Source organism: Chanodichthys erythropterus, chromosome 16 (assembly GCF_024489055.1).
Source record: "Chanodichthys erythropterus isolate Z2021 chromosome 16, ASM2448905v1, whole genome shotgun sequence".
NCBI lineage: Eukaryota > Metazoa > Chordata > Actinopteri > Cypriniformes > Xenocyprididae > Chanodichthys > Chanodichthys erythropterus.
The window spans coordinates 3422501-3437855 of record NC_090236.1 but is presented as its reverse complement, the minus strand read 5'-3'; the positions used below and the strand labels follow the sequence as shown (position 1 = coordinate 3437855).

The 15355-nt window shown below is 37.1% G+C and overlaps 1 protein-coding gene and 1 long non-coding RNA gene across 3 annotated transcripts in view; both read left to right on the top strand.

The window, feature by feature from the left end:
- The first annotated feature begins 283 nt into the window (after nt 1-283).
- Nucleotides 284-2722, top strand: LOC137003379 (uncharacterized). The gene is made up of 5 exons (XR_010891958.1): nt 284-438; nt 1071-1229; nt 1379-1430; nt 1537-1574; nt 2440-2722. It is a non-coding gene; the product is annotated as an uncharacterized lncRNA (long non-coding RNA).
- Nucleotides 2723-9330: 6608 nt separating this feature from the next.
- dip2cb (disco-interacting protein 2 homolog Cb) overlaps nt 9331-15355 on the top strand; it is a 48652-nt gene continuing 42627 nt past the window's right edge. For both annotated transcript variants that reach the window (XM_067361989.1, XM_067361988.1), the window contains exon 1: nt 9331-9675. In XM_067361989.1, coding sequence (XP_067218090.1) covers nt 9597-9675 — 79 coding nt within the window. In that variant the 5' untranslated portion in view covers nt 9331-9596. The remainder of the gene's footprint in view (nt 9676-15355) is intronic.

The window sequence follows — 15355 nt, the reverse complement described above, 5'->3', positions numbered from 1 at the left end:
AGCGTTTCCAAGTCGACGGGGATCGCATCAGTTGATTGGCTATTTCGCTTACCAACGTCTCGTGCGTGAACACCGGCCATGTGACCCTTTTTTCTGTGCACTCGCTCATCTGCTCAGACGATGTCCTGCGAGGACAGCGATTGGCTCTTGTCTCAGACCTTCCCCGAGGTGATTGGACGAGTGATTAACACTCAGTTTGTAACCTCTACAGTGAACTTCCTACCGTTCCGATTAAGTGAACGATTTCGAGACCCTTATCTAACCTCTCCAATAATAACCAACTGCAGAACCGCAGAACCATACGTCATGACAGTCTGAGGACGACAGCGCCAGACTAACAGCCTGAGGGCGGAAGTGGGCGGAGTAATAGTCTCACGTTGGATGTGGGCGGAGTTGACGACAAACAAGCAAACAATCATGGCGGAAGAAGCGAACACGGTAAAAAGTTTCTTTGTGTTGTGCTTTTAATCGATCACGTTTATGTGTTGTGTATTTATTCGATCGTTAACACTTAACATGACTCAGATATTTTGTAAATGGGCTTCAAAGTCACTTTATCACGTCTTTTGATATTTTACAAATCGTCTCACGTTGCTTGCGCCCAGGTGAATAAATACTATAGTCATTTATAGTAAATACTATAGTGTTTTTGAACCATACTATAGTACTATAAATACTTGAATTAATTTATTGTGGTAATTCTATAGTTGCTGTGATAATATGGCAGCTATAATAATATAAACAAATTACTTTACCCAATATTGTACTAAGTTTTCTACAATTTTAGGGTATATTATACTACAATATACACTACAGTTTACTGTAGTAAAAACTAAAGTATACTATTTATACTAGTTTATCAGTTCACTATAGTTAATATTATAGTATTATGTAGCATTCATTAGTGTTGTAAATACAGTATGGTTCAAAAACACTATAGTATTTACTATAGTATTTTTTCACCTGGGTGTTTACATATTCATGGTTTGTTATTTTACTTGTTGTTGGTACTGTATTTTATTTAATTGGTTACATTTTACAATACTGATCAGTGTTTTTGTGGATTTTAGAGGCATATTAGTATCGGGAGATGCTCCGCTTTACTTCATTTACAGCGATGCAAAACGTGCTGCAACAACTTCCACTGCCCAGTGCTCTTAAACCGACCAGACGGCACAGGTTGAATGCACAGCTTCAAATTCACTTAAAAAAAACTGTCGTTCATGGAGGTATGAACGTTTCTTTTGTATTCTGAATTTAAAATGTTGTTTTTGCAATGAAGTAAGTAGTAATTTTGACTTTAGAAGAATGAAACTTGTTTCTTTTATGCAATTTTTATGGTTATATATCTAAGTTTTTCTTTGATTTTGCAATGCAGTAAATTGACAAGCAGAATCACCCCAGAACAAGAGAAGCTGATCAAAAACAAGGTTAGTTTTATAAGACTTTCATAAACACATAAGCTACTTATACAGATGGTGTGTTATATCTGTCACATCTTTTCAGGAATAACTTAATAATATTCTATTGTTTTAGAAACAGTTGACCGGCTGTGTGGGATCTTCATGTTAATGGTAAGAAAAAAAAAGGAAAAGTTAAAAGTTTTTAAAAATGTATGAACTTCTCTTTTCATTAGAATGAAAAACATATATGAGGGCTTTTCATACTTTAAATAGTTAACCCTGGGTGATTGTTAACCCCAGGTAAACAGAATCCTGGGTTATCTTGATTCACGTTTCACACTGATCATCATTTACCTGAGGTTAACAATTAATCCTGAGTATTCATATGCACTGTACATTACTAAACCCTGGTTAACATCCTTATTTGCAGTGTCAGTGTCACTGATTGGATGAACAAAGCACACAATATGTTTTCATAAATGCTTAGGCATTGCACATCCTCATTACATATAGTCAACTTCCTCATTACATATAGATCAAGTTTATCCTGAATGAACATTTCAGACTATAAAAGAATTAAACAGTATTTTCTGCTCTGCAATTGTTGCATTTTCTGTCAGCATTTTTTTTTTTTTTCTTTCCAATGCTGAATTTTCTATTTATATACAATGCACAGTGTTTCTGTGACTGTCAAAAGCATGTAAATATACAAGCAATATGTGGAGCGTTACTTTACCCACGGTTAAAAGTGGTGTTTAGGACGACGATAACCCGGGGTTAAATGTAGCGTGAAAAGCCATGTGAATTGCTTGCCTTTTAAAAAAAAAAAAAAAAAAAAAAAAAATTATACTGAACATAACTGATTAATTTCATTGGTGACAGAGTATGATTTAAGTCTTCAATATATAAACATGAGAAAAACAGAATGTCAAAACTTTATTATACATGCTGTGCTGCATCCTGACTACAACACAAAGTGTTGTTAAATACACTTTTAACATCTCATCCCATTTGTTTATACCCTTCTCTCATGAAGGAACCACGGATCACAGAAGACTTCTGCGCTGCACAACAATCAAAGGTCTTTACGGGTTTAGTGGAAGAGCTGTGCTTTCTGATATTGAAAGAAAAAGACCAGGAACAAGAACTTTCACAGGCTGAAACAGATGATGACAGACAACTGGCCAAAGAGCCTTTAGTGTTTTGCTTTCAAATTAAGGATGATATGGACATTTTACAAAAAAAGTTTATTTTTTTAGATTTAATTTGTCATCATGTACCTGCTGTTCAATCTACACTCAATTTGGTTTGATTTTGTATTTTTTAGAGCAAAGCACAGCTAGTGGCTATATAATGCTTTTGCTCTTACATTTTAGTACATTTTATTAAAATTAAATAAATATCTTTTGTTTTTGGGTTTGATGGATCTGAATGTGTTTAATTCATGCATTCTAGTGTACAACCGTGTAATGCGTATTATATATTATGAAAAACAATGATTCATTCTGAAATGCTTAAGTAAAATATTTTATGACAAATTAATAAATGTTTATCGATTTTAGTGTTTAAGCTTTGTTGTGTTCAATTTATATTCAGTTAATCATTTAAGACATAAAACAAATTTATGAACTTTTAAAATATTAAAAGGTTACAAGGGGATTTTAATACACACATAGGCTATATATATATATCTTAACGTGATTGTGTATATGATTAAGCTATTAACACAATGTGAATCTATATCTATAATTTCAGTTAGATCGTTTTAATACAATATTTCACATTAACATGGTTTTAAACTTTAAAATGCTCCAAATGGAGCGATGCCTACGGAGATAAATTGGCTCCGCCCACTTCCGCCCTCAGGCTGTTAGTCTGGCACTGTCGTCCTCAGACTGTCATGACGTATGGTTCTGTGGTTCTGCAGTTAGTCCTATCTCAACCTCTCCAGGGAGAAATACTTCTCAATTGTGGTTGGAGGTGAAAAAAACGTGACAAACAAAATCATTTATGTAAAGATCACAAACATTTAGACATGTTTTTCTATGTTTTTCAGTGTTTTCTAATTGAATGCCGTTATTATGCCTTAAACAATGTAAACTATTCAAAGTGAAACTGTCAAGGTGGTATATGTAAATGAGTTCTCTGTGATTGGTCCAAACATACATTCTGGTGCTTATGTATTTATTGAGCTATGCATTTAATTGTTTCGTTTGTACTTTGCTATTTTATTTAACCCTCGTGTTCTGTTGTATTTGTACAGTCTTTATGTTTATTTTCCTGTTATTGTGACTTAAATGGTACCAAATCAAGATAAGTGAAGAGCCACCTCCTACTTTTCATCAAACATGCCCTCAAAGGTACGGGAGCTTCTCCTCTGTGGAATTTTTTTATTTTTATTTTTTATTTTTTTTTAAGAAATTATGACTTTTGATTTTGTTTCACACAATTGCACATTTACATCTCACAATTCAGACTTTTTTCCCCTCAAAATTGCGAGATATAAAGTCAGAATTGTGAGTTATAAAGTCAGAATTGCACGGGATGTAAACTTGCAACTGCGAGAAATAAAGTTAGAATTGCAAGATATAAAACGCAATTCTGACTTTTCTCGCAATTGAGAGTTTATATCTCGCAATTTTAACTTCTTTATTCAGAATTGCGAGATATAAATTCTGACTTTTTTGTGGTTTGAAAACAATGTTGAAACTATCCTTGTCTGAAAAAGACAGTTTGGAACAGTCTACCAAAAATACACGCAATAACGGCAGCAGTCAGTGTTCTTCAACTTTATAGGATATTATTATATTGTTAAATTGTATATAATATCTAATATATGATATTACAAAAGAGCGGTAGGAGAGTAGTCTGAATTGGGTTCTAGCATCTCGTGCTAGTTCACACATTGAACTCATTGCGCCAGCCGCGAGCGTTTCCAAGTCGACGGGGATCGCATCAGTTGATTGGCTATTTCGCTTACCAACGTCTCGTGCGTGAACACCGGCCATGTGACCCATTTTTCTGTGCACTCGCTCATCTGTTCAGACGATGTCCTGCGAGGACAGCGATTGGCTCTTGTCTCAGACCTTCCCCGAGGTGATTGGACGAGTGATTAACACTCAGTTTGTAACCTCTACAGTGAACTTCCTACCGTTCCGATTAAGTGAACGATTTCGAGACCCTTATGTAACCTCTCCAGGGAGAAATACTTCTCAGTTGTGGTTGGAGGTGAAAAAAACGTGACAAAAAAAATCATTTATGTAAAGATCACAAATATCTAGACATGTTTTACTATGTTTATCAGTGTTTTCTAATTGAATGTCGTTATTATGCCTTAAACAATGTAAACTATTCAAAGCATAGACTGTAAAAAAAGATGGACGACGCAACGTCGCTTCCTTCCATTGTATTGAACTGAAGCCAAAATGGGCTGATGAATGGGCGCTGACACGTTACGCAATACGTCAAAAAAAAAAAAAAGTTTGGAGCCTGGGCATGCGCAGAAGGAATCGTCAGTTGAGCCGGAGGCGGAGTCGCGATATCAAACTTCCGCCCAGACGACTGCGTCATCATTCTAGTATTTTAAATAGACTATAAAAATGATACACAATTTAAAAGTCTACCTATAAAATAATAGGCTATTCTGTTTCTAGAGCAATAATATTTTTGAAACCGCAAATTCAGTAGATAAAATCAATATATTATGCCACTAGAAACAACTCTAAATCGTCAGAAACGGTCCTGCCATTTGAAATCAAGTTCAACTAACGTTACAGGAGATCGATTGCTGTAATTAGAGTAAGCTATCATTAGTTTTGTCCTGCTAATTATTATTTTATACCCATAAAAATAATAAGTAACTGCCAGATAACGATCACCTGCTTTTTCCCGACATGGTTAACATTAGGTGTGTTATCTTAACTAATAACATTTATTAATTAGCTTATAACGCCCACATTTGATGTTACAGAAAAAAAGTTCAGTGATCCGTCAGATCCTGTAGGTCGGTTAGTACAGTTTACTGCTGAACAACTCATTTTGTTGGTGTTAATGACAAAGAAATCGAAAATTAGCAGTTAGTTAATACATCTTCAATCTCCCCTCGAAGCTCCGACAGTCCTCAGACAACCTGTCAATCAACTTCGAATCATGACGACACGCCCCGTTTTTATAGCATCAAATTGCTAGCTAAAATCTAAATCATCACAAAAACGAACAATTGAATATATATCAGTGTGATAACAACTACCTTAAATGACCAAAACCATCTTTCAGAAAGTTTTATTTGAAGCAGAATTTATTTTTAAGTTTTCACTGAAGTCTCATTCGACTGCATTGAGAGGGCGGGGTTTATGACCTGTACTGCATCCAGCCTCCAGGGGGCGATCAAAGAGCCCGTGGCTTCACTTTTCATAACGTATGAGACACACCTGATTCAAAGTGAAACTGTCGAGGTGGTATATGTAAATGAGTTCTCTGTGATTGGTCCAAACATACATTCTGGTGCTTGTATTTATTGAGCTATGCATTTAATTGTTTCGTTTGTACTTTGCTATTTTATTTAACCCTCATGTTCTGTTGTGTTTGTACAGTCTTTATTTTTATTTTCCTGTTATTGTAACTTAAAGGTGCTCTAAGTGATGTCACGCGTTTTAGGCCAAAACATTTTTTTGTCACATACAGCAAACATCTCCTGACTCTCCTCTAGCTGCCTGTCCCCTGAACACACTGTAAAAAAACGCGGCCTCTGTAGTCGCCACAAGCTCCGAAAACGGCAATAAAAACAAACTGGTGCAGCCTGGACCACAAAACATGATAAACATGCTCCAGCCAATAACCGACAAGAATGATTTTAAATGCGCGTTCATGACTGTTTCAGGAAGCACGGAGGGGGAGGAGGAGGAGGAGGAGGAAGGGTCTAACTAGCCTCTGTTTTGTTTGACAACACTTTTGCCTTTACTCACCCAAACTTGTCAACAGCTACTTTACGTGAATGCGAGTACATTAGTAGGTAGTTGCTGAATCGTAGGTGTTTGATTTAGGAGATGAGGTCATGACTGCAGCTGGTGATGAGGACAAAACCAGCACATCTAGTGCAAGTAGACTTTGACTACTTCATTTTACTTAATATTATTTTATTTATCTGCTATATTGACGAGACCTTTTTGACGGCTATTGGTTTACGTATGGCCTTTTTGTGCACTTGAGCTCAACTGAGACTTGAGAGTGTGAAGGCGTTTAAGAGGCTGTTTTGTCAACCTTGATTTATTGCAATATTGAGATGTTCAGTTTCATTTTGATTTTAGAAAATAAACATGATTTCTCATCTTACAAATCAATTGTTTCTTATTTTCACTGTCATGTCTCAGATGTTGAGGACCAGTGTATCTTGGGCCTATACATTCAGTTAAAATCAGATACTCTGATTTCACAGAAAGGGCTTAGCCTAAGCCAGGATTAGGCCTTAGTTCAATTAGGGTATTTAAGTAGTTTTTTATAAATGTTCACTAGAAAAAAAAAAACATTACTGTTGTGCATCTTGAGAATAATCAATGGCACTGACATATTTTAAGGTATCAGTCCAAGTTGCTGTCAGTTAAAACAGCTCAAACATGCATTTTAGTCTAGGATTAGCTTAAGCCTTGTCTGTGAAACCGGGAGTAAGACTTTTACTCGATTCATATTGGAATTGGTGACTGGTAATGGAGTAATTTTCGCTGTAAGGTATCTGTACTTTTATTCAAGTATGGTTTTCAGGTACTCTTTACACATCTGGCTAAGCATTTAATAGGTTGTTTGTACTTTGCTATTTTATTTAACCCTCATGTTCTGTTGTGATTATACAGTCTGTATGTTTTATTTTCCTGTTATTGTGACTAAAATGGTAATGGTAATTTCATCAAACATGCCCTCAAAGGTTTAAGCTTTCCATAGGACTCTATGGTGCACATATGTGCTCTGTTTTATGGCTTGTCTGCGGTTATTGTCTGGTTCTTGGCTATTATTTAAATGGACGTTTATTTTAGTAGAACCTAACTGACCAAAGCAACACAATTAATTTGAAAACCCAAATAAAAGTAGATTTAATGTGTCTTATCATTGCTATGCTGACAACATCAAGCTACCCCTAAGTTGTAGCGATGATGCCAATATCTCTGCATTGTTTAAGTGCCTGGAGGATATAAAGGCATGGATGGCTGCAAGCTTTTTGCAGCTTAATGACTCTAAATCAGAAGTGGTCATTTTTGGCAATCAAAGACTCGCCAACCAGCTCTCTGTAAAATTAGGCCCCTTATCTAAGAACTTAAACACCCAAGTTAGGAACCTTGGGGTAATTTTCGACTCTGAGTTAAAGTTTAACAAGCAAGTTAGGGCCGTTGTTAAAAGCAGCTTCTATCAACTGAGAAGCATTGCCAAATGAAAGAGAATTTTGTCCTTTAGAGACACGGAAACTGTGATTCATGCTTTTATTTCATCCAGATTGGAATATTGTAATTCACTTTACATGGGGCTGTCGAAGAACCTGCTTTCGCGGCTGCAGCTGGTACAGAATGCTGTGGCCAGATTGTTGACTGTACCAGGAAATGTTCCAGCATTTCCCCGGTGCTGGCTTCACTGCATTGGCTTCTGGTTGAGTACAGAATTCAATATAAAGTCTTGACAATCGTTTTTAAAGGTCTGCACGGTCTGGCTCCTGAGTATATTTCATCTCTGTTACAGCAGCATTGTGCCTCCAGACCTTTAAGATCTTCTCAGGGTTTGCTTTTATTTGTTCCTAGAGCACGGATGAAAACCAAAGGAGATTGTGCTTTCTCGGTGGCAGCGCCACGTTGTGGAATAGTCTCCCACTGCACATTAGATCCTGTGACTCATTAGTCTGTTTTAAATCGATGTTGAAGTCGCACCTCTATTCTGTGGCTTTTAGTTGCCCTTAGTTTATGGAACTCTGGCTGGGATGATTACTGTGGTACTGTTTCTGTTTTTAAAGCTCTTTTTGTATTTTTGTATTATTGTGTTTTTTGAGATGTAAAGCACTTTGGCTCAACAAGTGTTGTTTTAAAATGTGCTATATAAATAAATGTTGATTTGATTTGATTTAGACCTAAAAGTACATCTGTGTGTTTTTTCATGCCTACACTGTGACTTTGTCCAGTGCTGCTTCCTTGACTGGGATCAGTGCAAACATGTCAGAAGATTTTTATCCTGCTTCCATAGTCTGAAACAACAATCTAAGGAACTGGAAAAGAGCATCAAACTATATCAAAAGTACTGAGTAAGATGAGAGGCAATGTCTGCAGAAATACAGGAAAACAGATGAATCAGAATGTACAAGTTTTTTTATTGGAATGTAAATTGCTTTGGATAAAAGCCAGATGCATAAATGTAAACAAAATAAAGCATTTAAAACATCATATTAAGCAATCAAACTCAATTTGAATTGAAGATGCACATTTTGACTATGAACTATTAGCTCTTTGATTTGCCTGTTTTGATGTCATACCACCACTCACCAGCAGGAGGCATCATAACCATTTTAAAAGTTCCTCATGTATGTCCTGTAAAAACTAGTAAAATATTATATCAAACAAAACATGTAATGTAATGCAATGAAAAAACAATGATTAATTGTTAATATTAAAACATTAACAAAATAAAAACAAATAGCATTAAATAAACAGATCGAGTATATTTTAAATATATAAGTATATAAGTAAATGTTTGAGTTCTGTACTGATATAGGAGAGTGAATTCAATGAGATGGGAATCTATTCGAAATATATCATATTGACGCATATCACCGGGCGGGGCGTGTTTAATGGCACTCTAGGTCGTTATATCTTCACACAGATGCCGCTTTCCGTTACAGTCGGTGCGCGCGCACTGTCGCTCTCTTCTGCGTTTGAACGAGCACTGTGGTCACGTGAGCGCGACGGCATCAGCGGGCACAGTGGCACCGCAGTGGAAACACGGGCAGCTTCGCTGCTGTGCACCACTACAATCTGGAATCAGAAGGAAGCCGAGCGTAACCGAAAACCGAAAAAAACCCGACCGGTTATGACGGGTCTCCAGTAACGCTTCTGCTCGCTGTCCACCCGCGTTCACACTCATGCGGTCTATTTTTGCACCCTGAAATATACGTTTGACACCGTGTGACACAGCGAGGCACCAAGGCTCGGATGTGTTGGAGTCGCAATGGCAGACCGTGATTCGTTACCGCTGCCGCTGGAGGTGCGCGCGCGGCTCGCGGAGCTCGAGCTGGAGCTATCAGAGGGTGAGTAACGTTAGCTGCTCGTTTGCCCGGTCAGGGAGGGAGAAAGTGAACGACATAAGGAGAGATGAACGGGTCAGTGCGCTCGATACATGTATCAGATTTAAGTGAGCGCGTGTTTACGTTTGCAGAACCGGACAGAGAGGTTCCGGTGACCTTGGATGAGGACAGAAATGCATATTATTATGCACTTTTAATACGTTGCTGCTGGGGTGTATGAAGGGAGATGTGTCTTGTGGAATTTAAAGTCTCACTCACTTTCTCTCTCTCTCGCTCTCTTTCTCTCATATTCTGTTTCCATTCTCCATTCCAGTGAACTGTTCATAACACGGCCACCGCCTTTGTGAATATATAGGGCACGTAAATCGGTTATAAGTGAAGCAAAGTAAAGCATTGGGATATTCATCTGGCTGTTTGTTCTGCATTTTGCAATTAATGCGCTTGCTCGTAAAGTTTTAAACACCCACTGCATCTCTCTCTCTCTCTCTCTCTCTCTCTCTCTCTCTCTCTCTCTCTCTCTCTCTCACTCACACACACACACACACACACACACACACACACACTATGATATTAAATGAGAAACCATATGAGATATTTGATAGCTTAAATATACAAGTATGTAAGTACTATTCAAAATGCATGATGGTCATAAAAACATTTTCATGGGGTCAGTGTAAATGTTTTTATGACCACCATGAATTTTGACCATCCTTGATAAGGGTTTTCAAACTTAAAAATATAAAAATCCTATTGTGAGGGAATCTTTCGTAAACTATTAAGGTTTTAAACTGAACCTATTTCGGTTTTAAAAAAACAGCTCGTTTTCAAAATATTCACTTTTTTTACTGTACGAAAGCAAATTCAATGAAATATTATCTGAAAAATATTTTATTGTATTAAGTTAACTGTATATTGTTTTTAAACCAGTATTAGAGAATAGAGAAACATACAATAGTAATTCATTCATTTCAACGCCGCTTTACAGAAAAGCTCAGTGAGTGAAGTAACAGTTTTTGACCACATGTACATTACAAGAAAGGCTAGATGAAATGTGTTTTTAATTAAAAAAAAATAAGGTTTTCTGCATTTTTTTCACTTCACCCCAGTCTGTGGACTCTTTGAAATTTTGCCTGCAATTTGACAAGTATTCCATATAATCTCTCAATGTAAAGCTGATTGTATATATAAAAAAAGGGGGAAAAAATGGGAAATGGGAAATTAGTTCAAAATAGTTTTAGATGAATGTAGTATGTCACACCATTGCTGTAACGAGTTAATCGTGTTCATGAAGACAGTGGTGCCACATGGCCAGTTAGTGCAGAAGGGGGTCTGTGTTTTGTGGTGTATGTTTCATGTAGATTGCATCATTTCTTCTAACAGAGAGACCCAGAGAATGATGATTCCCCTTATTAGGCCACATCTACCGCCATCCCTGTGCACATGAGACAGCGCTCTGTTATTTTGTGTACTTCAATCAGATATTAAATAATCCATCATGATGTTTATTCCAGCACAAACAGTTCAGGAGTTCAGAATGTTCCCATTGACTCCTGACCCGGTCTGATGAGTGGGCTTGGATACTTAAAAGTTCATAAAAAGATTGTAAAACTAATCCATATGAATTGAGTGGTTTAGTCCAAATTATCTGAAGAGGCACAATTGCTTTATACACTGAACAGATTTAATTTAGGCTTTTATTCACATATAAACAATCATGTTCGGTTGATTCGCGCGAGAATGAGGTTCGTTCTCATGTATTATGCAGCACATTTGAGCTTTCACAAGAGTTTTGTTTTTGTGTGTCAAGCAGGTTTGGTTGAGCTTGTTTATGTTTGCTGATCAATGTTTATGTGAATAAAAGCCTAAATTCAAACTGTTCATCATATAAAGTGATCAAGTCTCTTCAGAAAATTTGGACTAAACCGGCGCTCGATTCATATGGATTCGTTTTGCGATTTCTTTATGCATTTTTTGGGTGATGTTTCCCAAAATGCATTATGTTTTAGAACTTTTTATTGTGTACTTCAGACTACAATATGTCAACATGCATATGTTCAGCATCTGATATGTTTGAAAAAATTAGCATGTGTGACATGCATTTATAAGCTTGTCGTATATTACAATATCCTATTTGTGTATATGGATGGGGGCATCTGTTGTCACTGTTCTGTTGCTTTGGCTTCTGGCCTAGTTTCCACGCATGCTGTCATCTGATTGGCTGTCTTGCCACAGGCAATTGTTTCATTGGTTCATGGTCTATCATACTGTGTTCAGATTGGTTCTGCGGACAAAGGCTTATGGGGGCAGAAGAGTCATTCTGGAGGATTAGTGTCTTCATCTGATCAGAGTAACATATACTTACACTAATGCACACATGCAGAATATAATCGTGTATTTATGTGGTCTGATTTTGATAACTGACAAGTGTTTGTTGTAGTTTTATCAAACTGATATGAGAAAGAGAAATGAGAAATGTTGCTTTTTCTGCTTCTGGTTTATTTTGTTTCTACCAAAAATATTCTGGTTCTGTATATTCTAATCATATTCCTTTGATGAGCAGCTTTATTGGAATTATTGCAAACAGGACTGTGTGTAAATATGGGTGTGTGTTAGAATGACACTTTTTACGTGTGTGTGTGTGTGTGTTTAGAGGTGTTAGTATGGTATATACATAAGGGTACTAGCACAATTATTACTGTTTACATATGAGAGTCAGTAAACGGCTTCAGAAGACATATATATACACATATATATACAAATATAGTACACAAGTCATATGGACTACTTTTATTATGCTTTTATAGTGCTTTTTTGGAGCTTGAATAAATGATGACAGTATTTTCATTTTTGGGTGAACCATCCCTTTAAAGGAGAAGTGTGTGTGATTTAAATTTTTCACTAGCCTAATATTTTCTCAGTTGAATGTGCTGAAACTTTAAGTAAACCATTTGTGGGTTTACTTGCTGAAAAGTGTAAACATTGTGGTTTTATCAAAACATTACTCTGTTCGTTTGAGTGGCCTGACTAAGCAGCATTAGCTCAACCAATGGCACAAGTTTGGGGGAGGACTACCTGTTTGACCAAATAATGGATGGTAGGGAAACCGGTTTGAAGGCATTTATTATTTTGGTCTCATTTTAGGATGAGGCGTGTGGGTTAGTACTGCCATACCTTGCGGTGCTACCCTTGTTGTACTAGTAAACATGACAGTTTAAACTACTGGAAGGTCATCCTGAGCTGAGCAGGTAGGTCAAATTTTCAGAACATCATTAAAAGGCCCAAAGACTTTGCAGTTCACCTTTATAGTGATATTTCGCTACCCCATAAGAAATCCTATCATCATCTTTCCAGACCTGTAGGACTTTCTTTGTAATAACAAAGACTGCAAAATGGAGCTTTAAAGGAGGAGACAAAACATATTCCAAGTCTTCTAAAGTCGTATGATAGTATTTTAACAGTATGAGATGAAAGGACTGAAGTTCAAGTAATTTACTGACATCTTACCCTCCAGTGGGCTGTTAACCATTGAGACTGGAAAGAATGGATCATTGAGTAAATGAATTGTCAGTGAACTCGACTACTTGTGAACCAAATCAGGATTGAATCAAAAATCATTTAGTGTTATTTTGTGAACTGGATAAATGAATTGGACATTGTTATTTCTCTCATGAATGTGCCAATAAAATCAAGAGATTCAAGATTTTCAGTGAAATAATAATGAATTTTGTCTGTTCCTCACACAAAACCACTATATGGCTACTTGCAATATAGTGCATGAGTTGTATGGATCAATCTTATTGTTATTTTGAAGCTTAACAGCCTCTGACCCATTCACCTTCATTATATTGAAAAGAAGAGCCCGAATATCCTTTAAAAATGAATCTTTTCTGTTCTACAGAAGAAAAATGCAGGTTTGGAACAATGTGATGGTTAGTAAGTAAGCAATAAGGTATTGTGCTGTATTGAGAATAAGTCACGGCTGAAGGGCATTGTTAGTGCCTGCAACCCCTTCAGCTGTGACATATTCATGATACAGCACTAGCCTCAAGTAACTTATTGCTTTTATAAAACGGTTACCACACAATACAAATATTAAAGCCAAAAATATGTATCAGTGCAACTTTCATGAGGTAAACTTTCACTAAAGTCTTCCTTCCGCTGGAAAAAATAGTCCCTGACCGTGAACAGCAACAGAAGTTACATTATTACGCAATTAGATGGCGGCAAAGACTGTCTTTATGAGTGTTTCAGTCAGTAGCGAAGACTTTTATATTGAAAAGACTGAATTGTTGTGAACACGGAACAAGATGAAACTGACAAATGCTTTTATTAGTGCTGTCAGTCATGGGAAAACCCCTTAACTGTTAAAAGGACAAGATAATACATTTAGGGTGCGCTCACACTTGTCATGTTTGGTTCGATTAAAACGAACCCTGGTGCGATTGCTCGGTTAGTGCGGTTCATTTGAACATATGTGAACGCTGCCATCCAAACCCTGGTTCGCACCAAACAAGCGGACTGAGACCGCTGAAAAGATGGGTCTTGGTCCGCTTCCAAACGAACTCCGGTGCGGTTCGAATGATATATGAACGCAACACGGACCAAAGACATGTAACCGAACCAAAAACAGGAAGACGAGACCCTAAAAAGGACAGAATCCTCACGCATGTCGTTTTTTCTTGTCATAGTCGCCAGTTTGCCCATCACAGGCATCAGACGCGCGTCTCCACGCAGCAGATAATTTGTGTGTGTGTGTGACGGATGGATTCCCGCCGGTGTTTTGATTCCTTTACACATTTTATAAGCTCTTCACGAGTTCCCAGCTGGCCAAAATACCATCACATGCAGGCTACTCACCGCTACACACACACAACGAGCGCATTAACCTCAGCAAACAGCACTGTTTTGGATGTTCGGTAAGTTCCGTCTCAAAATAGGCAATACGTCATAAAATCTGACCAATCACGTTGTGAATGTATCCCTGTGCCTTAAGATTCGGTATCTTTTGGTTCGGTGATAAAATTGACAATGTGAACGCTAATCGGATCAGGACTAAATGTTTTTTTTTCTTCTTTGGTACGGACCAAATGGACCAAACGAACCGAACTACAAGTGTGAACGCACCCTTAAACAGATTTTTTTATTATGAACATAGGACTGACCTGAAGGAAAATGCTAAATCTAAATGTAGGTAATAAACTCGCTCACTCGACCTCTTTATCACAATACTCTTCTACATAATACATAAGCTTCAATGAACAATATAAATTCAGAACATACAGTTTACGTTGCTAAGAGTGGTTGCTAAGGGTGTTGTGTAGTGATACATAGAACTGTTGGGTGAAGCGGTCATAACCGTGTTTTATCGTGAATAAAACACAGCTATTGACCAATCAGAATCAAGGACAGGAACTAACCGTTTTATAAATAAAGGCAAAATGATTCCTTTAAGACAAGATTCACCGTCTCCACTCTAGGACTCACATGCACCTTGACTGAACTATTAGTAAGCCCTTCGCCCTTACGATTTTAACTTGTACTACAAACAGAGTTGTTCTGTGTTGCAGCACAAGGCAGTTTGAAGCCTAAAACAAGATTTATTGGCTCAACTTGTCTTTGTTTGGCTCGGTTGTAATACTTTAATGTTCTTCTGGTTATTATGTTTTGAATATGTTTTTCACTG